This window comes from Pelobates fuscus, chromosome 3, assembly GCF_036172605.1.
Source record: "Pelobates fuscus isolate aPelFus1 chromosome 3, aPelFus1.pri, whole genome shotgun sequence".
Lineage (NCBI taxonomy): Eukaryota > Metazoa > Chordata > Amphibia > Anura > Pelobatidae > Pelobates > Pelobates fuscus.
Window position 1 is genome coordinate 268,033,900 of NC_086319.1, and position 26,151 is coordinate 268,060,050.

At 42.7% G+C, this 26,151-nt stretch overlaps 1 protein-coding gene across 1 annotated transcript in view; it reads right to left on the reverse strand.

Moving 5' to 3' along the window:
• CDCA2 (cell division cycle associated 2) overlaps window positions 1–26,151 on the reverse strand; it is a 78,618-nt gene that overhangs the window by 12,327 nt on the left and 40,140 nt on the right. The window contains exons 2-9 of the mRNA XM_063446266.1: window positions 9,720–10,235; window positions 9,085–9,218; window positions 7,249–7,393; window positions 6,664–6,776; window positions 5,343–5,433; window positions 4,000–4,226; window positions 1,163–1,211; window positions 400–644 (exon numbers count right to left, since the gene is read on the reverse strand). Coding sequence (XP_063302336.1) covers window positions 400–644; window positions 1,163–1,211; window positions 4,000–4,226; window positions 5,343–5,433; window positions 6,664–6,776; window positions 7,249–7,393; window positions 9,085–9,218; window positions 9,720–10,224 — 1,509 coding nt within the window. The 5' untranslated portion in view covers window positions 10,225–10,235. The remainder of the gene's footprint in view (window positions 1–399; window positions 645–1,162; window positions 1,212–3,999; window positions 4,227–5,342; window positions 5,434–6,663; window positions 6,777–7,248; window positions 7,394–9,084; window positions 9,219–9,719; window positions 10,236–26,151) is intronic.

The following is a 26,151-nucleotide window of genomic DNA, read 5'->3' on the forward strand; positions in this document are numbered from 1 at the left end:
CAAACAAGAGCACTTACAGAAGCTGTGACAACACTAGTAAATATTCACTCTTTACCCCCGGGAAGGACAATTAAATTGCAAATGGACAGCCAAAGTACCAAGACTTGGGGAAAGAAAAATTTGACTGGAAAATAGTTTGAATTGAATAATTATTACAGCGCTGCCATTTAGAGCAACATTTTGCAAACCCCTTCCTTTCTTAATTTTTCCTGGTTTAGTAAAATCAAGATATAAGGAAAGAAATCAGAAGAACAAAAGTGTGAGATTATTGGTTTACACGGATATTGCAGACATTAAGCATCTGCATCATTACTAACTTAAAGTGGCTTCGCCATTACCCCAGAAAACGTTGAGCATTTCAATAAAACATTAGTGCTGTGCCTTAATAGGAAAACTCACAGTGTGGTCAAAATCTGGCTGTGACAGTGGCTCCAAAGGACTTTGAAAAACTGTGCTGTCTTTATCAGGTGTCACACCATCTATGTGTCGGCTATATGGTGTGCTTCCTCGCCGAAGGGGGGTATTTGCTGGAAGGGATTGATCAAATAATTCAGGGCTTAGCTCTCTTCCAAAAGTGACCCTTTTCTTCCTCACTGAATCTTTGGCATGTTCCAATCCTCGTAATCCTAGCCTTACATTTTCACCTGAAATACAAACACAGTCACTCACAAATCATAGCCAGCACATTAACATTGGAAAATCCAGTCACTATATTTCAAAACACTAAAAATGTAAAGAATCTACTGGCAAGTACCAATGATTTTACTTAATACAGTGCATAGGTATTCTCCTGTAGGAATCAATGGAAGTCACACATGCAGCACAAGATACACTACAAATCTTTACTCATGTGTGAATGTAGTTTTTATCTCAATTTTCATTTGGAGACTAAGGAATGGCTGAAGGACTACAGTATCTCTAGTAATTTCTGGATGAAGTGAAAATGCTTTGAGACAACCCCCCTCACTACCTTCCCCCTAAAAGAAACTTGTAACACAACACAAGCATAATTTATATACAATAGAGGTAAATTACATTCTTCAGGGTCTCTAAAAAGGCTACAAAGAAGGTACAAAACATCAATACTCTGAGGTTTAAATTTACCTTAAATAGAATAAGAGTAAACATTTTCAAATATGAGCAGAACAGACATTCACATTACCATTCTCTGGAGAGTTTTCCTCTTCTTCAAACTCGTGCAATGGATATTCCTAAAAGAAAAATTATGGGATGCCATTTTACAGAAGGCTTTCAAGGGGGTGCAGAATTACAAGTCATCAGATGTATGAACTACTGCACTGCATCCTACACATGCCTACTCAATGTGCAAGGAGCCACAGGAAGAGAAATTCACATTATTGATTGAAGTTAGATTCAAGTCACAATAAAACATTTAAAATTAAGAATGTTATCAGGAGCACAGTCACTGTGTAGATTTGCAGTAGTGGACTCATTACTGATTCTTAGGAATCGTTGACATGTGCATAACTTACAATTTACTTGAGGATCACTTAACTGCTACCGATCTTGGCCATAACACAGCAACCAGACTAACGGCAGATTTTGTTCCGCTACACACAGCTTAGTGTAAGGTATTAAAAACCTTTATATACTTGGCAAACTGTGTGATTTGGTAAAGAAATGTTGGCGATAAAGGCTATTCATATTCCAGCTGAAGTGGTAGAGTGGTAGAGGTTAACACAGTAAAGGAGTTTAAGCATGCGTGGGATAGGCATAAGGCTATACTAACTATAAGATAAGGCCAGGGGACTAATGAAAATTGGGCAGACTAGATGGGCCGAATGGTTCGTCACATTCTATGTTCTATATTCAAGGGCATCTATAGGAACCCATAGTTTGCATGATTCAAACTACAAGAACATGGCACCCAGATCGCAATAAAGTCAGGGTGCTATGTCCCTGTAGTTTTAGTCCTTCAAACATTGCCATTCTGCAGCAATGGCAAGGTTTTACACTGCACTGTTTATATATCACTGACCACTGCGCAACCGCAAAGATAGCCACGTAAAAATTGGCCATTTCAAATCAGATGGTCTCATAGACACTGATTTGTGCAGTGTGGCGTTTTACCTCGCACGCACACCAGCCTCCCAATGCTTTCTCGATCTCAACCACGGAGACGTGACTGGCCGCGTGGGAGAAGTATAGTCTACCTTTTATTGCACTCTGAGGGTGTAACTAAAACGCTACAGAAATACATATTTGCATTCCTAACACTATAGTTTTCATTTAAGGCAATTATCTAAACCACTAAAAGGAAACAAACCCAAATGCGCACATGCACACACACACACGAGAAGGGGAAAAAAATAAATTCAAATCACATACCAAGTACTCAGATTCAAACTAATGTAAACAAGTATCGATGTAAGCAAGAAGATAAGGAAAAGAGACAACAATCCAAATATGGCCTCAATTTCATTTTGTTGAATAAGCTTCTAATTTTTTCAAAATACTAAAATGTAAAAAATATTTGAATTGTGTAATATTAAGTAATTGTAAGTTTATCCAAAAGTATTAAGTCATTAGAAAAGCTTATTCAACATTACTAAAAATAGAGGCCTATGTATGCTTACACTTTATAATTAAATAAATTAGATTTTTTTTTTTAAAATTAAGTGTTTATCACAAAACTAAGCACAATGAACAGTGTGCATCTCACGTGTCAGTTTATCCCCAACATATTGTGAGACAGATGCAATAACAATTAAAATCACATGATGGAGTATACAGTCCTCCATAGATTTAGTTTTAAATGAAGATCCAAGGTTTTAAAAATACCCAAGCATTTTAACAATCCAATCCATCCTGTCTGATACACATAAACAGTGTTCCTTCCAGGCTGCAGGGGAATACATATGTGCGTATAAACACAGGTATCCTCACACATTGTATGAAGGAGAAAAAAAAAAAAATCAACACACAAATGTGGTCAAAATAATTACATATATAAACAAAAGTTTCTTCTAAGCCATCCTACCACTGGCCCCCAAACCAGAATGCATTTAGGAAAACAAAGACTGGGTCTTCTTAGGACTCACAGGATCATATCATTTTTATTCTAAGCTCTGGACTTCGAGCTACTAAAATGTATGCATAGGGTGAGTAAACTTCCTACTTAAAGGCAGGCAAGAGGGGTCAGCAACCTAAACAGCACTTTTACAACTATAGTGTAACAAATACAAGGTTCCTTTAATGATGCAGTTTTGGAGTATAGATCACGCTCCTGCACTCTCACTACTCAATTTGTTTATGCAGCCCAAGCCACAACTCCTCCTCTGATTCACATAGCCAGCATGAAAAAAAATGGTTAACACTCTGCCTTGTATATACGTGTTCAGATTAATATTGTACATATACTCTATTCCACTTTTTTCATTATTTTGTCCAATGTATATAGTGTGTCTTAACCCCTTAAGGACACATGACATGTGTGACATGTCATGATTCCCTTTTATTCCAGAAGTTTGGTCCTTAAGGGGTTAAAGGAGAGTCTCTATTTATTATCTTTTATCCATTGTAAGTTAAGTTTTAACTCCCTTTTGCCAAATACTAGCTGGTCAGGGCCGCTCTATCCTTAATTCACATTTCCTACCTCACCTTTCAAAATAATTGTCTTTCACACCATATCTCAGTGGCATGGTCAGCCTTTTAATAATTCACTTCCCATAGCATATTAAAGTATAAAATACTGATAAGGTTTTTAAGTAGATTTTTTTTGTGATTTTCTAAATGTGTTCATTAGACTGTCCTTGAGTATTGCCTAAGGATTGGAGATTAAAGTACATTTGCACATGTCAATTTTGATGAAAAATCACAACAGTCTTTTCTGCCAGAAACTTACTAAATGTATGCAAAATGTTGTACATGACATGAATATATATTTGGTTACAGGCACTTCTGCAGTAAAATGTTATAAATATTCACACCAACCATTGATAAACAATTTTCACCTATTACTTAACATTCGTCTCTCACCTCTGTGGAAATAAAAGGTTTCATTGGGGTCCTTTTCAGTACTGGTCGGAGAATTGGGTTGGAGCAGGCATTGGTGACAACAGGATCTTTTTCTAGAAGTGACTTTGGTAGTGGCTGTGATTCGGGACTAAGCAGATCTGTAAACATAACTTTCTTCTTGGAGAGTTTTGGAGAAGCTCGTTTGGAAGGACCTTTGTCAAGGACGGGCAAAGAGTCACACTGCAGTTCTGCAATTGTAAAAATAGAATATGATTTTCAGAAATATACAAAGAATATAGATTCTGCTAATACAAACACCTATATCTGTATATGGTTTTGACCTGTTTGACAAGACCAAAAGCAGTGTAGGCACCTGGTAGGGCATGTTAGAATGGTTTGAAAGATTATGCTGTAACAGTGCAAATGCACTTCTGGCACCAAAACCACTATTACAGGCTCTACTGGGTACTGTTCTTGGAGTGTTTGTTTAAATATCTAGGGTAACATTTTTAGGCAGCAACCTAAAACAAATGGTTTGTCTACATCTGTCAGTCTTTGATTAAAAAGACACAGCAGACCTCTAAAGTGCTTTAGGGGTTAAGTGGCTGTCCCTATTCATAAAAGTGTTGCCTTCAATAAACTTCAACACTTTCATTAAGTGTAGTGAGCATGGGTGTGAGACAGTGAGCAGGTCTGTAGTGAGCTTGTGTGTGTGAGAGTGAGAAAGTGTGACTGTGAGCTTGTCCCTAGTGAGCATGTAAACGTGAGTTTGTCTGTAGTAGCTTGTGTGTGTGTGCACCAGCAAGCTTGTCTGTGTGTCATTGAGCCTATTTGTGGGTATAAGTGAGCTTGTGTCAATGAGTGTCTAACTATGAGCCTGTGTATCATTGATCTTATGTCAGTGAGACTGTCTGTGCCTGCATGTGAGTATGCTTACGGGATATAATTATTTTTTTTACCCTGAAAGCACCAATATTTTTAACTAGAAAATAAACATACCACATACATATACACACTACATGGCACACCTTCACATAGAGAAGCCTTTGATTGGAAGATTTAACCGTGCAGTGCGTGCTGATGACAGATTTTTTTAATACATGGAATTGATGCTGCCTTAGCCAGACTCCAAACACTATAACCAATTCAATTAGGAAATGGTTATATAGTGCATAGGTAAACAACCTTCAAACCTCAGATATTGTGAGGTGTTTTGAATGAATAACTGTAAGAGCATTATGGGAGATGTAGTAAAAATATCTGGAGTATAACTTGTCACCAGATACCTGTATGCTTTGTTTACCAATGGTACAAAGCTGATGAATATGTAACACTGTAATACATTTTTAATCATTACTGCTAACCTGATGCCTCAGAGTAGTTAGGGGATAGTTTAGAAACCACAGAATAGTCAGACTCTGGGATCTCTTCATATGATGTTATGGTGACGCGCTCCTAAAAAAAGAAAACATAGTCACGATAATGATTCCTGTCTGTGGGAAACAATATGTCATAAAAAGTACAGTAGCACATATAAAACAGCCTATGTATTTACAATATGTTGGCTTCCTATTCAAATACTATCCTATTCCACTTTCTTGCATGCAAAATACATACTAAAGACACATTCTGAAGTTATAAACATTCCATATTTTTTTCCAGTTTCATTTAGGGCAATTTATTATAGGTCAGCCACATTCAGAAATGCTTGCCTAATGTATATGCATTCCCTAATTTTTTGCAAAGTGGCATTGAATGCATAGAATGAATGAACATTCAGAATTAAGGATGTGTACATTTGCGCAAACTGCACAACCATACTTGCAGTCTAGATCTCAGTCAAATCCAGATAAACTGCTTCACAATGTAGAGTAGTCTGTTGTAGATGTTATAGTATAATACCATACGCAGTATGTCTCATGCAGTTAGTAATATTGCTCTACAAGAACCTAGCACAGCTCCCCCCCTTCTTACTGCATTACCTTTTTTTTTTTTTTACTTACTTTAAAGGAACATTATAGTCACCTAAATTACTTTAGCTAAATAAAGCAGTATTAGTGTATAGATCATTCCCCTGAAATTTCACTGTCATTTAGGAGTTAAATCACTTTGTTTCTGTTTATGCAGCCCTAGCCACACCTCCCCTGGCTATGATTGACAGAGCCTGCATGAAAAAAAAAAACTGGTTTCACTTTCAAACAGATGTAATTTACCTTAAATAATTGTATCTCAATCTCCAAATTGAACTTTAATCACATACAGGAGGCTCTTGCAGGGTCTAGCAAGCTATTAACATAGCAGGGGATAAGAAAATCTTAATTAAACAGAACTTGCAATAAAGAAAGCCTAAATAGGGCTGTCTTTACAGGAAGTGTTTATGGAAGGCTGTGCAAGTCACATGCAGGGAGGTGTGACTAGGGTTCATAAACAAAGAGATTTAACTCCTAAATGGCAGAGGATTGAGCAGTGAGGCTGCAGGGCATGTTCTATATACCAAAACTGCTTCATTAAGCTAAAGTTGTTCAGGTGACTATAGTGTCCCTTTAAGTATACGTCCCAGGTTAATGTGGAAAAAGCAGGGGGTTGGAGGGGTTGATTCTTCACTGATTAATTGAATGTACCATCTTATTTTTGTAATAATCTATGAACCATCTTTAGCAACTAAAGCATTAAAAAAAAGCCTACCTCTGCATATTTCTCTGTCTGAGCAGGTGGATCTCTGCTTATCAATAAACCTGCATTATGAAAGCTCTTCTTTCTTTTCTCAGGTGGCTCAAAGCTCTCCGGTTGCTCAGACTCTGCAAAAATTACACATAGAATATGTATATGGTGGGCTATGATAAACCCGCATACCCAGAGTAATAAAACATGTGCAATAAAAATAAATAAATAAAATGGTGGTGGCCTACATGTTTATAGAAGTGTTATGGTTAGGAAAATGTAAAAGGTCAGTAAGTCTCATGATAAAAACACACTTTTAAATGAAATATCACAAACATTAAATATTATGAATTGCCAGTTATGCATTTAATTGAATGTCATTATAGACATGAGGAATAAGAGTAAAAAAAAAACCCCAAAAAACCTGAGCTTAGAGTCATTATAGTTTCTTCAAAATGATGTTCATTAACAAAACTGCATTCCAAATACTAGTTCAATGCGACAAATACACACAACAATCAAACCTCCAGTGAACCTAATTAAATGCACCCCTTTCTTGTACTAAACTATTGAGCAGCACATCTGTATCGATGATTGGCATTTTCTCACCGTTTTTATGACAAGTATCTATCTCATCTGAAAATCCTGGAAAAGGAACATTTCCTTCATTCTCTTCAACTGCCTGGAACGCATTTCGAAATGCAGACATCTTGCTTTTCAGGACAGAATTCCGTGGAGATGTAAACAGATTAGGCTGCGTAAATAAATAGAGGTGAATACTATAGGCATACACAGCTAATTCACTGGATTTGGTGAAAATGGTCTGATAGCAATCGGAATGTCAATTCTTATATTTTATAAAGCAAATTCTGGTTGGATATTTGGGAGTCTAGGCCAACACCTTGGTTTTTCACTGCTCCCTGTCAAAGGTGCCTCATTCCAGGGCCCTATTTAAAGGGACACTATAGTCACCAGAACAACTGCAGCTTAATGTACCGTATATACTTGAGTATAAGTCGACCCGAATATAAGTCGAGACCCCTAATTTTACCCCAAAAAACTGGGAAAACTTATTGACTCGAGTATAAGACTAGGGTGGGAAATGCAGCAGCTACTGGTAAATTTCTAAATAAAATTAGATCCTAAAAAAATTATATTAATTGAATATTTATTTGCAGTGTGTGTGTATGAATGCAGTGTGTGTGTGTGTGTGTGTATGAATGCAGTGTATGAATGCAGTGTGTGTGTGTGTGTGTGTGTGTGTATGAATGAATGCTGTGTGTGTGTGTGTGTGTGTGTGTATGAATGCAGAGTGTGTTTGTGTATGTGATGTAAAGCCTTGGTGGGGGGTGGGCATTTTTATTATTTTTTTGTCCATAACATTATCATCATTTTAATATTATTATTTTAATATTACATTATATATATATATATATATATATATATATATATATATATATATATATATATATATATATATTTTTTTTTTTTAATTTAAATTTGTATTTATATTTTTTCGTCCACCCCCCGCTTGTTAGCTGGCCAGGGAGGGGGGCTCTCATTCCCTGGTGTTCCAGTGGCATTGGCAATTCAGCTCCCTCTGCAAGTCTCGCGGTGTGAGTGCCACGCGGAGCTCTGATCCCGCGGCTCTCGCGAGACTTGCAAAAGGAGCTGACCGGACCGGAGGAGAGAGAAGGGAGCTGACAGGAGCTGCAGGAAAGGTCAGTAAGAGCTCTCTGCCATGCCCCAACAGCCCCTTGTCTGTATTATGGCAATGTAAGTTGCCATAATACAGACACTCACTCGAGTATAAGACGAGTGGGGGGTTTTCAGCACTAAAAATGTGCTGAAAAACTCGTCTTATACTAGAGTATATAAGGTAGTTGTTCTGGTGAGTATAATCATTATATGCAGGCATTTTCATGCAAACACTGCCTTTTCAGAATGCATGGGGATGCATTGGATTGGCTAAAAATGGGCAATTCTGATGATGTCACCAAGGGGGCCACTTAAATGGTGGGTTAAACACTATAGGATCAGAAATATACGTTTGTGTTCCTGACCCTATAGTGTTCCTTTAACTTTGTACTGCAGAGAGCCCCAGATGGAATTATTTCCCCCCAAGTAAATGGTTAATCTCATAAGAGCGGACATTAGATTGATAGAGTAGGACCTGTCTAAAATGGGCTACATTGATGTTGTGGCAGGCTTATGCATATCTTATAATCATATGCTGTAACTTAACCCCCATTATTTTTGCCTAGATTGGGTGTTTAAAAATAAATATGTAAAATCTGTGAGCTTTGAAGTTGCTAGTGAATGAGTGAGTGCGCTGGATCTGGTGTAAAATACATATACATTTTATAAAATTGGAGTTCCTGTATTGGTTGCTTTGTACTACTGATTCCTTAGGATTGTTGATGAATTTTATGAATTTCTATTTACCAAAGAAACAGGCTCTCTGCTCATCTTGCTTCTCTGCTTAGCAATTTGACGTATCAGGAAGTTCATCTCTGGTGAGCCACGGACACCAATGGTAGATCTGCGTCTATATTTTAGCAATGATTTAGGGGATTTCCCTAAATGAGAAAATGCAACAAAAAACGGACAACATGCATTATATTCTCCAATTAAAATGTAATTCAACATAAAAATAACCAAAAAAAAAACCTCACACGGTAAATAATGCTGTGATTACAATTATGCAGGGCTTCACTAAAGGAACTACTGCACCATTCTTGAATATGAGGCATCATAGCAAGATGTCAGTATCAGTAAATTTAAGTGCATCATACCTCATTTTGCTGTACCCCAGAAAAGATTTCAGTAGCCTTTTATAATTTTTAGAGTACCTCTTTAAACTGTTTGAAGTCCATGAAGTCCAACTGTTTGAAGTCTGGAAAAGTATGGACCAAGAAGTTTAAAATTTTAAGCCAAAATGAAAAATGCGTCCAACTTATATTTTAGCCTAAAATGTGTGATTCACTTTTAAATCCTCCACAATTGCAGTATAGGGAATAACTGACTTAAACTGAAGTTGCCCATCTTACTAGTATAAATTGGAAATGAATATAACTTACCAGCACACTTATTGGTAAAACACTCAGGAGATATGCCAAAATCATCTACAGTGACGTTGGTAAAGTCGACAGGAGTATGGCTTGCTTCCTCTGGGATATCACATTCCTCTGCTCCTCTTTTAGGTGTAGTAAAGTTAACCTCTCTGGCACTTGTATGTAAAGCCTTGTCATCGGTGTGCTGCATAGAGGTAGCAGAAGAGTTCCACTTCTCTTGAAGATTTGATATTGCTGGATCATTTAGTCCAGCAACCTGATCAGAAACATCTCTGGCATTTTCCTCTGGTTCCCTCCCAATCAGCTTGCACATACTCTTCTCGTCAGATATGTTTCCATAATCAGCTGGAATTAGATTTTCCTTGAAATCCTCCCTGGCCATACATACATTCCTCCGGCTACTATGTGAAAGGGACATGTTCGCTTTCTCGTCTGTCAAATTAGGACCTAATTCATGCTGGCTCTCAAGAGAGGAGATTGAAATCTCCTGCAAGATTTTTCTAGAGGACATCCCTTGCTCACCTACCACCAAGAAAGAAACAAAATCAGTCAAACATTAAATAAAATGTGCAAAACCACATTATATTATTTGTAAAGTTCTTCACTTTTATAAGAAACAATATGACAACACCATAGTCTGTTCTACTAACATCATTTGATTAAAGGGACAATATAGTCACCAAAAATATAATACCCGCGAGCGCCGGGTGGCGGCCCTAAATGACAATAGGGGGGCTACATTTAGTTCGGCGGGTGGGGGTCCTACAAGATAATGCCCCCCCCCCCACCATTATCTTGTAGGACCCCCACCCGCCAAACTAAATGTACCGAATGTCGTCCTAACATGAATGAACAAACTGTAGGAAATTCAGTTGTTTCGCCGGCGTCCTGTCTATATGACAGGACGTTCGGGAATAGTGAAAGCAGGCATTGCAAGATTACGGTGGAAAGGGTGAGTATTGTGGGAAAATTTCTATTTGTCTGGACGTACGGACATCTATTGCACCTGAGGAAGTTATATAGGAATCGTGTAGGATCCTTTGGATGCAATATTTGGGAGTTCAAGTTTCCTACGATCTACTCAACGAAGCTTTTGGGGCCGATAATGTGTGGAGCATCCAGATAGGAGTACACTATACAGCCATTTTGTGTGCTGGTTAAAAGATGTTATTTTAGTCTCTTTGTTTGTTTTGACACTGTACATTGTAGAGGTTAGGAACATATTTATATAATGGGGTATAATTTGTAGCTCTAAGAAATATAGTTAGTTATATTTGGTATATTCAAAAGACCCTGTTTTTACTATGATGGAAGTTACAATGGAGATATTGAGTATACTGGTATCATATTATTGATTAAATTTTTTTGACACTTGTTAATTGTATTTTCTTTGTAGATCTAGTATGTATAACTTTAATATAGCATATTTAGGTATATACTATATATCTCTAGATGTAATGCATATATCTTTAATACTATGGATATGGAATATATAATGTCTATGTGGATACTTGTTTTTCAGCCATTATAACCACACAATGTTATTTTATGATTATTAAATAAACTTGCACTTCACCTTGGTGTTACTAATTTTACTTTGTTATTTGGTGATGGTATTTAATTATTTGTATTGTGTTATTATAGTGCTTTAAATACTTGATTAGGACCATGCCATTTTTCTTTTTTTTTTTGTCTATTTTAACTTACTTCTTTTCCATTTCCCCTCTATTACTATTATTTATGGATGGGTGAATCTTTAAGGATTATATGACATTGCTGTGCATCATATGGTGATGGACCTATATTTAACAATACTGATATATATTAACAGTGCTTGCCAAGAATAACGCGCGCGCAGTATTCTGGTTGTCACCGTTTGTAACGGCGCATGCGCGACAGACTTTTCTGTATCTACTATGGGCATTTTTTCAGTAACTTTAATGGTGTTTCATATGGCCACTAGCCATCGCGCATGTGCGAGTTTACTCATGGATTTATGCATTATAATCTATGCGCTTTACCCCGGCTCTAGTGTGCCTGGAGGATAAGAGTATTAGTACTACAGTTTTTTATTGAATGGTGCATGTAATGATGTAGATGTTTATGGATATGTTTTGGACAGATAACGGAAGTGATTATGTCACTTCCGGTTTTGTACCGGTTGGATTACTGATGGCCATCAGCTGTATGGGGGTTATATAAGTATTTTGGCAAGTTATGATACAAACATCCTTGAAAAAGAAAGCCAGTAGGTGCCGAAATGTTGGGGGTATTGGGGGCTCGTGTTTCTGCCATAACAGGCTTGTGAGGATTGTGGTAATTATTACTGTTTGTTTTGTTATGCCTTTATATTGTAGTCACTTTGTAATTTTGCTTTATGCACCAATTATTGGTTTATTAAAGTACCGTATTTATCGGCGTATAACACGCACTTTTTCTCCCTGAAAATAGGGGGAAAATGATGGGTGCATGTTATACGCCGATATCCCATATTTACTTACCTGTCTTGAAGCGTGGGCCGGTGTTCAGCGCGCACCGCGGTACTGGAACTTCAATTTCAGGTTCCGGTTGGACTGAAAGGAAGTGTGCACACTTGTGCACACTTCCTTTCAGTCCCGCCGGAAACCGGAACCTGAAATTGAAGTTTCTGTACCGCGGTGCGCGCTGTGAAGCCGGCCCACGCTTCAAGACAGGTAAGTAATTATGGGACAAGGGGAGGGGGGACACTATGGGGAGGGGGGGAGAATACTATGGGGAGGGGGGGGGGAGAATACTATGGGAAGGGGGGGGAGAATACTATGGGAAGGGGGGGGAGAATACTATGGGAAGGGGGGGGAGAATACTATGGGAAGGGGGGGGGAGAATACTATGGGAAGGGGGGGGGAGAACACTAAGGGAAGGGGGGGGGAGAACACTAAGGGGAGGGGGTGGAGAACACTATGGGAGGGGGTGGAGAACACTATGGGAGGGGGTGGAGAACACTATGGGAGGGGGTGGAGAACACTATGGGAGGGGGTGGAGAACACTATGGGAGGGGGTGGAGAACACTATGGGAGGGGGTGGAGAACACTATGGGAGGGGGTGGAGAACACTATGGGAGGGGGTGGAGAACACTATGGGAGGGGGTGGAGAACACTATGGGAGGGGGTGGAGAACACTATGGGAGGGGGTGGAGAACACTATGGGAGGGGGTGGAGAACACTATGGGAGGGGGTGGAGAACACTATGGGAGGGGGTGGAGAACACTATGGGAGGGGGTGGAGAACACTATGGGAGGGGGTGGAGAACACTATGGGAGGGGGTGGAGAACACTATGGGAGGGGGTGGAGAACACTATGGGAGGGGGTGGAGAACACTATGGGAGGGGGTGGAGAACACTATGGGAGGGGGTGGAGAACACTATGGGAGGGGGTGGAGAACACTATGGGAGGGGGTGGAGAACACTATGGGAGGGGGTGGAGAACACTATGGGAGGGGGTGGAGAACACTATGGGAGGGGGTGGAGAACACTATGGGAGGGGGTGGAGAACACTATGGGAGGGGGTGGAGAACACTATGGGAGGGGGTGGAGAACACTATGGGAGGGGGTGGAGAACACTATGGGAGGGGGTGGAGAACACTATGGGAGGGGGTGGAGAACACTATGGGAGGGGGTGGAGAACACTATGGGAGGGGGTGGAGAACACTATGGGAGGGGGTGGAGAACACTATGGGAGGGGGTGGAGAACACTATGGGAGGGGGTGGAGAACACTATGGGAGGGGGTGGAGAACACTATGGGAGGGGGTGGAGAACACTATGGGAGGGGGTGGAGAACACTATGGGAGGGGGTGGAGAACACTATGGGAGGGGGTGGAGAACACTATGGGAGGGGGTGGAGAACACTATGGGAGGGGGTGGAGAACACTATGGGAGGGGGTGGAGAACACTATGGGAGGGGGTGGAGAACACTATGGGAGGGGGTGGAGAACACTATGGGAGGGGGTGGAGAACACTATGGGAGGGGGTGGAGAACACTATGGGAGGGGGTGGAGAACACTATGGGAGGGGGTGGAGAACACTATGGGAGGGGGTGGAGAACACTATGGGAGGGGGTGGAGAACACTATGGGAGGGGGTGGAGAACACTATGGGAGGGGGTGGAGAACACTATGGGAGGGGGTGGAGAACACTATGGGAGGGGGTGGAGAACACTATGGGAGGGGGTGGAGAACACTATGGGAGGGGGTGGAGAACACTATGGGAGGGGGTGGAGAACACTATGGGAGGGGGTGGAGAACACTATGGGAGGGGGTGGAGAACACTATGGGAGGGGGTGGAGAACACTATGGGAGGGGGTGGAGAACACTATGGGAGGGGGTGGAGAACACTATGGGAGGGGGTGGAGAACACTATGGGAGGGGGTGGAGAACACTATGGGAGGGGGTGGAGAACACTATGGGAGGGGGTGGAGAACACTATGGGAGGGGGTGGAGAACACTATGGGAGGGGGTGGAGAACACTATGGGAGGGGGTGGAGAACACTATGGGAGGGGGTGGAGAACACTATGGGAGGGGGTGGAGAACACTATGGGAGGGGGTGGAGAACACTATGGGAGGGGGTGGAGAACACTATGGGAGGGGGTGGAGAACACTATGGGAGGGGGTGGAGAACACTATGGGAGGGGGTGGAGAACACTATGGGAGGGGGTGGAGAACACTATGGGAGGGGGTGGAGAATACTATGGAAAGGGGGGGGGAGAATACTATGGAAAGGGGGGGGGGGAGAATACTATGGAAAGGGGGGGAGAAAATACTATGAGAGGGGGGGAAATTTCCTGGAATTTCCTTCTTAAAATGAGGTGCGTGTTATACGCCGATAAATACGGTATTTGCTAGTGATTCTAGTGTGCATTCTCGATTTGATATATTTAATAATTGTTGGGTACTTGAGGGAGTACCTGTGAGTAATAGCACCTAGTGGTATTTTGTTTATATATTCTCTTGATACGGAGTTATTGAGATAAAATGTATTTGACCCACAAGAAGTGGGTCAGAGCTGGTCAAGCGTAGAAAAAATACATAAGACAAAAGTAGTCCCTACTTTGTTTTAGGTTTTAAAGAAAAGTAGATCAGATCAGAAAAAGAACAGATCCCCAAAGAGGGAGATAATAGGAACTGATTAGGGAAAGGTAGGTTCGGCATGACAGTGCCGCTTTAAGTTGCTGGAGCCAAGCATTAAAGGACCACTCTAGTGCCAGGAAAACATACTCGTTTTCCTGGCACTAGAGTGCCCTGAGGTGCACCCACCCTCAGGGTCCCCCTCCCGCCCGGCTCTGGAAAGGGGAAAGGGGTAAAAACTTACCTTTTTCCAGCGGTGGGCGGCGAGATCTCCTCCTCCGATCCTCCCAAGTCGGCTGAATGCGCACGCGCGGCAAGAGCTGCGCGCGCATTCAGCCGGTCACATAGGAAAGCATTCATAATGCTTTCCTATGGACGCTTGCGTGCTCTCACTGTGATTTTCACGCAAGCGCCTCTAGCGGCTGTCAGTGAGACAGCCACTAGAGGAAATAGGGGAAGGCTTAACCCATTCACAAACATAGCAGTTTCTCTGAAACTGCTATGTTTATAGCAGTTTCTCTGAAACTGCTATGTTTATAGCAGTTTCTCTGAAACTGCTATGTTTATAGCAGTTTCTCTGAAACTGCTATGTTTCTGAAAAAATGGGTTAACCCTAGAAGGACCTGGCACCCAGACCACTTCATTAAGCTGAAGTGGTCTGGGTGCCTAGAGTGGTCCTTTAACTGTCTCAAGGAGACTGACTTGAACGGTGTGAGCAGCTGGTGTATGCTCACGCTGTACGTACACTTCATCAGCTTGATTAGGGACTGCACACAAGCGAAACATGGGAATTAAAATGTATGTTTTTAGGGATTTATTGCTTGGAGTAAAGTGCTTTATCTGTCCAGAGCCTGTCATTTTTATGACCGTTTATAAAAATGCCAATTTCAGTATTTGGGAGAATAAACGCTTTCCTGTTGCCCAGACAGCCAGGGAGGTTTTCTACCACTTTCGCTGGCTCCAAAAAGAGCTAACGAATGCAGTAGGTATGCCAAGCTAGAGCATGCGGGCCTTCCCCCTTTCTCAATGAGCTGTATTACCTTCCCATTAGAGGTTAAATTGATGAACAGTTTAACCCAAAGTCTGCTCTGCCACATTTACAAAACACAAGAGGCACTGCACCCAGACTACTGACATCAAGTGGTCTGAGTACCTATAGTATCCATCTAAGAATGTAACCATTTATTATAATAATAAAAAAAAGAGGGCATTTATGAAGCCAAGAGACCACGCCATTTACTAACGTGCAATTAGCAATCGGACTTCCACATTGTCAATGTAAATTTCCAACCTGAACAGTAACCCAAGGCTGAGGGTGTGTTCGCTAAACGTTACTTAACTGAGCTGTAGTGATTATGGTGTTTAGAGCGTCCCTTTAATATGTGCTATTTAAGCATACTGAGATATAAACGTACTTGCTACTTTCTAGAACAAAGAGGGTGGGAGGGATTCTGGTGGATTTGCACCCCACTCATTCAAATTCATTGTTAATAAGGGATTAATAAAACTTTGAGATTGCCTGCAAAATACAATCCCCTCACCAATAATCCATAACTCCCTCTCAGTATATAACTCCTTCTGTTTTCAAACAAGCCTGTAATTGGGATTTTAAAAAAACAAAACTATTTCGTCAGTCACATTTACATTAACTCGAGCCAGGGCAACCGTACTTTGAAAACAAAGACTTTTAATACAACCTGACCCATGTCACCAATGTACTCACTGCTACCCAGCATGCAGCATAAACACAGGGTAATGTGTATTATACATTCAACAGCAAATGGAGGTGCAAATCGTGATATATATACACACAGCTATATAGTGACACACACACACAGCAGACAGCATTGTATATTATGCAGGAAAACATAGAACCCCCCCATGTTTCTGTTTTATCTAGTTCTATGTATAATGCAGTTGTCCCTACGTGTATTCATACAGTTACACGGATAATATATTAATAGCGGTCAATACAAGCTAAATCAAAGACACCCAGCAGACAGCAATGTCTCACCTCGTCTCCCAAGATTCAAATTCAAACTGTCCGCCCACTTGGAATATCAGTCCGCGAGGCATAAAATAGTCCCAGTCTACAGCATCCGCTGCGGCCTTCGTGGCCGCAATAACCATTACAGTAGACGGACATTGCTGTTATATGGGTAAAATGTGTGGAATCGGCATATAATTGTAAGTATAACACATCTGGTTCTTGAAATAATTTGAAGGGTGAGCGGAAGGATACAACGACCGTTAGAATGTAGAAGGCTTTGAAAGTTATCTTTGACGCCTGCGCAGTGAACTCGTGATAGCCACAGCGCCATGTTTGTTGTGGGAGTGATGGATTAGTTCAATGACAGTTCAATTTCTAAATTAATCTTAGACAGGGTTATTCGCTTTACACGGTAAATTAGTGAATTAAATCCAAGTTGCAAAACGGAGGATAAGATAGTAAATTTGGAGAAGATAAAAACATATTCACATTAGCTTTTAGTTTAAATCTCGGTTAGTTTACTCAGTTTATGTAGTTTGAATAAAAAATTGCCAAGATTTGATGCTTAGTGAATAAAACCTAACACATTTATTCACAAAAGCCCAGGTATTTGATGCCATGCTTCAATTTGTTGCAAATTGGAAATGCAAACATTTGGCAACTTTTATGCAAAAATAACCAAAGAGGGGCGGAGCCGGGCCGCCGAGCCGAGCGGCAGCCATCCTTGCCGGCTCCGGCACCAAGCGACACAAAACGCCCGAAAAAGGGCACAAAACCTACCACCATACTCACGGAACAACGAGCAATCAAGAGGTGAGACACCCGGGAGCACAGAGGCGTGATACCGACCCGACAGGCAACGCCATCTGCGCACGGCAAACCCTAGAAGCCTGAGGCACGCTACACAAGCAGGCAACAGGAGGAGGAGTAGTAGGAGAAAGTGAAACGGCCCGGTCCCGTTCCCCCCCCCCGCCCGGCCGGGGAGGTGATCCCGGCCCAAGAGTCAAAGCTTCAGATACTGGAGATGGGGACATGCCAGACACACAAGGTATGCCCACGTTGAGCTAAAATGGCCGACGAACGCTCTACATCAATACAGCGAGGGGTAACCTGCGCGCACGTGGCGGAGGCCCAGGCTGAGAAATCCCAGCCCCTAGAGCGGAGGATCCTGCGACTGAACTCCAAAGGCGGCGGACCGGTCGGCATGGAGCCGGCTCTGACCTCTGGATTCGGGGGTGGTCCGGAGAATAAGCCCCCACTTCTGTGAGCCCTGTGGCGCTAGAGGGCGCGGGCCCCACGGCGGACCGGTGGCCGGGGGGGACGCACACCGGCGCCATGTATGAGACCGGAGGCAGGAGAGGCAAGTTGGGGCTGGAGCTCCAGGGGGGCTCTGCTGGAGCTGGGGAGGTGCAGGAGGCCGGAGCCCTGGCTGATCCTAGGGGGGGGGGGAGAAGCTAGACAACTGTGGCCTCTGAGTGCCCACAGAGCGGTGGAGCTTACCGCAGGCACGGACGCAAGCCTTGGGGGGGAAGGAGGGGGACCTGCCGTGACAGGAGAAGCTGGGGGGTCTCAGGTGGGGCCAACTGACCCACTGAGCGCACACAAACCCCAAAATAACCTACGGCGCAGCCATGCTGGAGGGACGCCCACGGACACACTAATTAGGCAGTGGGAAGCCGAGCACTGGACAGTCCTCTCCCACAGGGCATCAAATCACCCGCTCCAGTGAAGCGACTCAAATTTTTCCTTTTTTACCTTCTTTTTTCCTTTTTTTTTTTATTATTAAGTACGTTTTGAAACTCCTAAACATGCAATAGCATATCTATAAATTCTTATACCTGCGTTGTTTAAGTAGCTACGTTCTGCTCCTGATAGAAGCGCTATGGAATGAAAACGGTAGCACGCTTACTACCGTGTACATGACAACCTGATAGCTCCATTATCTTTTACTGCACAGCAGCTTAAAAAACAAATATACCCCTAATGCTTAAATGTTTGCAAGTTATTTTTACTATTTGTATACCTACTTCATAGCACACATATTGCGCAAATCATGAAAACATAGTCATAATGCTCATAATGATGTAGATTAATTTAGAAATAAACAAATATGTTTAAATATCTATCTGTTCCTGTCCAAATCTGAGATGATTAAATTGCGTATACGCAGAAGTAAATTCACACTGACACACGGAGTTCAGGTTAAAATAACTTCGAGAAAATTTAATAGCATCTGATTAAAAGCGTGCTCGCAGACCCTTATAAGAGCAAAATTACATCATCATTGCATATCAAGATATCAGTAAATAAACATCATTAATTGGATTAAATGTTAAGTGGCTATGTCAATGTCCACCCATCAATATTATTAATTGGCCCAAGAACTAAGTGGTTAGCTAGGTGTCCTCCCACCGGGAGGTGGTATTGTTCTGGACACGGGTGTGGACAGATGGCTCAAGCGCCATCTTACCCAGCACGAGGCTTACTCGGTGGGAAGGGGGGCTTGGGCGTCATTTTGCGTAGTTAGTGATGTCAGACTCGTGGTCAGGTTCAGGGTTCTTTTTATGAATAGAACATTTCATTAGGCCAGCTTCCCATGGCCTTGGCTATACTTTGTTGCATGTTACAGGAGATTCAATAATTCCGGGGTTAGTCATGTCTTTATAGAAAATACAGTCTCTATTCATTACACTAAATGCTGTTAGGAAATTCTGTCATGTAATGTAGTCTAAAATGGAGGATCTGTCGGGTAATGTGGTTTAAAATGGAGTTAGTGCAAAAATTCAACACAGGTTCAATACAGGTTTTTAATAATTCTACATCAGTCCCCCCTATGAAATGTTAGATTCTAAAAAGATAAACTTTATTTGTTAATACCAGAAGACGTGTTAGCCCAAAGGCACAGAAACCCCGTGGCCGCTAGCTAGGTGTTAATGCAAAGTGCAATTCTGTCCCTTAATCTGACCCTAGTAGGCTAACTCATCCGTCAGCATGGCTCTCGAACGCTTCACTCCCATGGGTGGCCCACGGTGGCTTATCCACCACTTCTCCACACGGGAGACTTTACCCATTACAGACGGATGCTGTCCCTAAGCTGGTCCTTACCTAGAACTCTTCCACTTTATCAATAAAAGGGATAGTTTGCCGCGGTATACAGGGTGAGTTGAGATCTTGAAAATCTTGGTCATCAACTGCCAGATGTGCAAAAGTTGGTGTTGCTTGGTCTACAGTCTTCTGTAGGAATTTCCTCAGACAAGGGAGGACACAACAAACGAGAAGAGCAAAGATAAAAAGAGAAATTAGTATTGCCATACCAATATGCATTAAAGCTTTTTGCCATCCTGTCATCCAACCAAACCATCTTTCCCAGGGATCTTTTATCCCAGAATTCCTTTTTTTTTTTTTTTTTAATTCTTTATTTTTGTAGTGCAGATCAAGAATAACATACAAGCTAGAGGTACCCCGACGGCAATCCTCAAGCAAATGTGTAACATTTAGAACAATGGGGTGAACCTTAACGCATGCACAATTTTATATTTTTAGTCAATACTGTGAAAGCTAGGAGTGGAAGCCAAGTAAAGATGTTTCAGTAGATAAACATAAATATGTCACTTTTTCCGTTGTTTACGAGACAGATAAGTAGGCAGGTTAATGTCCTGAGTTTAAATAAAAACATAAGGGACTCTTTGTTTTGTTCACAGGTAGATTGTTATTTAGTGGACGTTGAAAGGGAACTAAATGGGCAGTTTATACTAGCTGAGATTGAACTTAGAAAAGTGAATGAGCGAAGTTTGAGGTGCCATATGTATAAGCTGCCCGTTTGCTAGTGCTAGGTTACTCTCTTAAGTGTAATATGCCGTGGGTGTTTAGTTTGCCACTGTAAGGCATTGCAGCCCCGTCAGATAGTACGGAGGGCTATCTGGGTCCTGGCAGGATTCAGTGGCTTGCAATTAAGAGACATAGGGGACATAGACTGTATGTGAGAGCCCGGCCCTACTGGCAGCATTTAAATGCCTGGCAGGCCGATGAAAGATGAAAGGGTAATAGTAGGTGGAATCGACCCTATTTTAATGGGGAGCATATCGAAGCGTGTCCCTTCGGCGCTGTTGTGCCCTGTCGCTACTCTATGCTTTTGCCGATATGGATGTTATGGGATAGCTTCCCTTTACCAGACGTTCCTGCTCGTGAAATATTAGATATGCGCTTAAAGGACCACTCTAGGCACCCAGACCGCTTCAGCTTAATGAAGTGGTCTGGGTGCCAGGTCCTTCTAGGGTTAACCCATTTTTTCAGAAACATAGCAGTTTCAGAGAAACTGCTATGTTTATGAATGGGTTAAGCCTTCCCCCTATGTCCTCTAGTGGCTGTCTCATTGACAGCCGCTAGAGGCGCTTGCGTGCTTCTCACTGTGATTTTCACAGTGAGAGCACGCCAGCGTCCATAGGAAAGCATTGTGAATGCTTTCCTATGTGACCGGCTGAATGCGCGCGCAGCTCTTGCCGCGCGTGCGCATTCAGCCGACGGGGAGGAGAAGAGGAGGATCGGAGGAGGAGAGCAGGAGGAGATCTCTCCGCCCAGCGCTGGAAAAAGGTAAGTTTTTACCCCTTTCCAGAGCCGGGCGGGAGGGGGTCCCTGAGGGTGGGGGCACCCTCAGGGCACTCTAGTGCCAGGAAAACGAGTATGCTTTCCTGGCACTAGAGTGGTCCTTTAAGGGGTGCTGAGCACTGGCTGAACATGCTAAGGGAGGTGGAATAGGCACTGCCGGAATCATATTGGGGTATTTGCACGTCCTGAAGAATATATATACAGCCAAAATTATAAGGCTGGTCAAACATGGCTAACTGTGGAAGTAAAGAACAGAGCTGGGAGGGGCCGACTGTACTGGTGGAATAGAGGAAAACATGAGAGTACTAAAATGCAAGTTACATGCAAGTTAAAATATAATACCTCAACTGTAATAGTGCTCTTGCGGGGAGACCACTGGTAGTAACGCTGGGCGGAGTGATCTCACCTCTCGGGGTGTGATTAAAACATAAGGTACCAAAATAGTATTATTACACATAACGAACGAGTTTTGCCATAATGTAGGCAAAGGAAGTAGTACGTTTTCCGCCTATGCTTTTGGCTACCCAGCGTAAACGTTAGGCACAACGCCAGGCTCAGCCCACTTCAATGGTGGTCGAGAACCAGGCGTCGCTGCGGAAACAGGCAAAGCTGGCATATGGCCAAGCGAAGCGTGTAGGTCTGGGCTACTATCCTAGTGTCATGTAAGGGTACCGGCTTGGTAAAAATAACACAACTGTACTAGTAAACATATATACTAACAGTCAATAAAATGCTAATTATTGGTAGTGATTCGTGGAACAATGCATTAAACACATGGCAGAGGATTCTGTAACTTTCATTTACAATGGTGTTCTCGTGCAGGGTAGCAAGGCTGGGAGACCCACAACAGTCCAATATTGTGCTGACATATTTGGGATATAGTATAGTATACCGCTACAGGCGGTGTATTCTCCAAGGTCCGGTGAACCCAGGGGAACGTTCATGAGGTGAGTGCTGTTGGGTTGATACTCTGAGTGTGTCAGGGTACCTGAAGCCTCTACCTCCGAAAGAGGTAGAGACTTAGTAGTTTACTCCTCCAGCAGGTCGGCTTCCTCCATCCCTCGCGGCTCTCCTAGACACTCTCACGCCGGCCGCGAGGGATCCGTCTCATTTTATGACGTCACGCACGCTGCCCGACGTCATGACGTCAGTCCGGACCGATCTGTCACTCAAGTGACTGGAAGCCACTCAGGACTCGTCGGAGGCGGGTATACTCACTGTAACCAGGGTATTTAAACCTGTTTCTCCCATTCACTCATTGCCCTGTCGTGGTTCTAGCCTGTCTAGTCACACAGTGCTCTGGCGATTTCAGTTATTCCTTTGGTTCCGACCCGGCTAGTTTGACTTACTCTGTTTCCCTCTGGTATCCTTGACCCGGCTTGTTCCTCGCTCACCTGTCCTCTCGTTCCCTCGACCTCGGCTTGTTTCTGACCATTCTCTTTACTCTCCGTACGTTAGTCCGGCCATTCTAAGGTCCGGTATACGTACCCTGTCCTGTTTGTACTTTGCGTGTTGGATCCCTGTCCCGATCCTGACATTACGACAGGGCCAATGGATCCTGCAGGTACATACAGTCAGGTTGGTCCCTCTGATTCCAGGTTTGACGCCATGGAACACAGAATGGACCAGATGGCACTAGCACTACAGGCGCTATTATCTCGTGCCAATAACCCACCTGAGGAGATCCGTACTACTTCCATCTCTCCTGTAAGTTCTGGTCTGGAGGTAGCCACTGTAGGTGCCTCTTCCCGTATTACCCCACCTGTACGTTATGGTGGTTCACCGGAGAAGTGTCGTGGTTTTTTGAACCAGATTAGTATCCACTTCGAACTACAACCTCGCTCCTATCCCACAGATAGGGCGAAAGTTGGATTTATTATCACCCTACTCATTGAGAAAGCTCTGAGATGGGCCAACCCACTATGGGAGAATGATAACCCATTGGTATATAATTATAATGCCTTTGTAGCTGCATTTAGAAGAACTTTTGACCCTCCTGGTAGGAAGGTTAATGCAGCCAGATTACTGTTGCGCCTGAGACAGGAGAACCGAACACTTGTGGATTATGCACTAGAGTTCAGGTCTCTGGCGGCAGAAGTCAAGTGGAATGAGCAGGCTTATATAGATGTATTTTTGAACGGGCTATCAGATATTATCCTTGATGAGGTTGCTACTAGGGAGCTTCCTGAGAATTTAGAGGACTTAATTTCGTTCATTTCTCGTATTGATGAGCGTTTAAGAGAGAGACAGAATACTAGAGAGAGGAACTTCAGACCTTCCTTTAAATTAGCCCCTACATTTCAAAGTCCTGATTCCAATACCTCACTGTATCCTGAACCTATGCAGATAGGCAATGCTCGCCTCTCTGAAGAGGAGAGGCAGTACAGGAGAAGGGAGGGTTTATGTATGTATTGTGGAGCCAGAGGTCATTTGCGTCTGAATTGTCCTACTCGCTCGGGAAACGCCCGCACCTAAGTTTCTCTAGAGGACAGGCCTTGGGTGTTTCTATTTTGTCCTCTACGCATAATTATAAAGATCACAGGCTTCTGCTACCAATTTCTTTAACGTGGGAGAAGGGAATGCTAAAGACCATGGCCTTGATAGATTCCGGAGCTGCTGAGAATTTTATCGATCAAGTCTTTGCTACTAAACACACTATCCCATCCCAGTTAAGGGATACACCCTTGGCCGTTGAGGCCATAGATGGTAGACCTTTACTTGAGCCTGTTATCTCTCGTGAGACTATACCCATTAACTTAACTATTGGTATCTTACACGAGGAGAACTTATCACTTATGCTCATTTCATCTCCTTCTGTTCCCATAGTCCTGGGTTACCCATGGTTAAAGAGACATAACCCTATTATCGATTGGGAATTAGGGGAGATAATCTCATGGGGCCAGGGTTGTCAGGAGAGGTGTTTGCGCAGGGTGTCTCCATTGGCTATGATTAACACACCAGATAGTTCTACCCAGTCTACAGGGAGACAGATACCTCCTCTGTACATAGACTTGAAAGCAGTGTTCGATAAGAAGAACGCTGATACACTACCCCCACACAGGACCTTTGATTGTAAAATTAATCTTTTGCCCGGCACCATGCCCCCCAGGGGTAATGTATATCCTCTATCCATTAAAGAGAATTCTGTTTTAGAGGAATATATTCAGGAGAATTTAGACAAGGGATTCATTAGGAGATCCTCTTCTCCCGCCGGGGCTGGATTTTTTTTTGTTAAAAAGAAGGATGGCTCACTCAGACCATGTATTGATTACCGAGGTTTGAATAAAATAACCATTAGGAATGCCTATCCGATCCCCTTGATTACCGAGCTCTTTGATCGGCTAAAAGGTTCTAAGATTTTCACCAAGTTGGACCTCAGTGGGGCATATAACTTGGTGAGAATTCAACAAGGTCACGAGTGGAAGACGGCGTTTAATACCCGCTACGGGCATTATGAGTACACGGTCATGCCTTTTGGCCTTTGTAACGCACCGGCAGTATTCCAGGATCTAATTAACGAAGTTCTTAGGGAATTTCAACAGGATTGTGTTATTGTATACCTGGATGACATTCTCATACACTCTAGAGAGATTGAGACCCACCATAGACAAGTCAGAAAGGTATTACACAAACTTCTACAACACGGCTTATACTGCAAATTGGAGAAATGCAGCTTTGACCAGACCCAGATAGATTTTCTTGGATACGTGATTTCTGGGGAAGGCTTTAAGATGGATCCTGACAAACTCCAGTCTATTCTAGATTGGCCATTGCCTAAGGGACTCAAGGCTATCCAGAGGTTTATTGGGTTCTCCAATTATTATAGGCGCTTCATTAAGGGTTACTCTTCTATTATTGCACCTATTACCAATATGACCAAACAAGGGGCTGATACTAAGACTTGGTCTACTGAAGCTCTCGTTGCTTTCAAAAATCTCAAAGAACTTTTTGCTTCTGCTCCAATATTAGTCCATCCTGATACATCCTTGCCGTTCCTACTTGAGGTCGATGCCTCTGAGACAGGAGTAGGTGCCGTTCTCTCACAAAGGTTGGGGGTGGATAAACTGTTACATCCTTGTGGTTTTTTTTCCAAGAAACTTTCTGGGCCTGAGAGCAGGTATGACATCGGAGACAGGGAATTGTTAGCAGTCATTAAAGCCTTGAAAGAGTGGAGACATCTATTGGAGGGCACCTTACATCCGGTTACTATTTTGACGGACCACAAGAACTTGTCCTATATTGGGGAGGCTAAGCGTTTGTCCTCTAGGCAAGCTCGTTGGTCCTTATTCCTGACTCATTTCAATTATGTACTTACTTACAGACCTGGCTCTAAGAACTCTAAGGCCGATGCTTTGTCTCGACAATATGAACCTTTCACTGTATCTGAACCGATTCTTTCTTCTATAGTTCCTAAATGCAAGATTGTTGCTAATACGAATCTCAGGATTCATTCCCCGTTACTGGCCGAGATCATTAAGCTGCAACATCTAGCACCTAAACAGACTCCTGAGGGTCGACATTTCGTTCCTCCTACTCTTCAACTGGAGCTGTTGCAATGTTTCCATAACAGCAAGATGGCGGGACATCCTGGTATCCGCAAGACGTATGCCTTGATTTCTAAAGACTTCTGGTGGTCTGCTTTACGTAAAGATACTAAAGATTTCATCGCTGCGTGTGAAGTGTGTACTAAGACCAAACAACCTCATACGCTCCCAAGTGGATTCCTGCATCCCTTAGAGGTACCA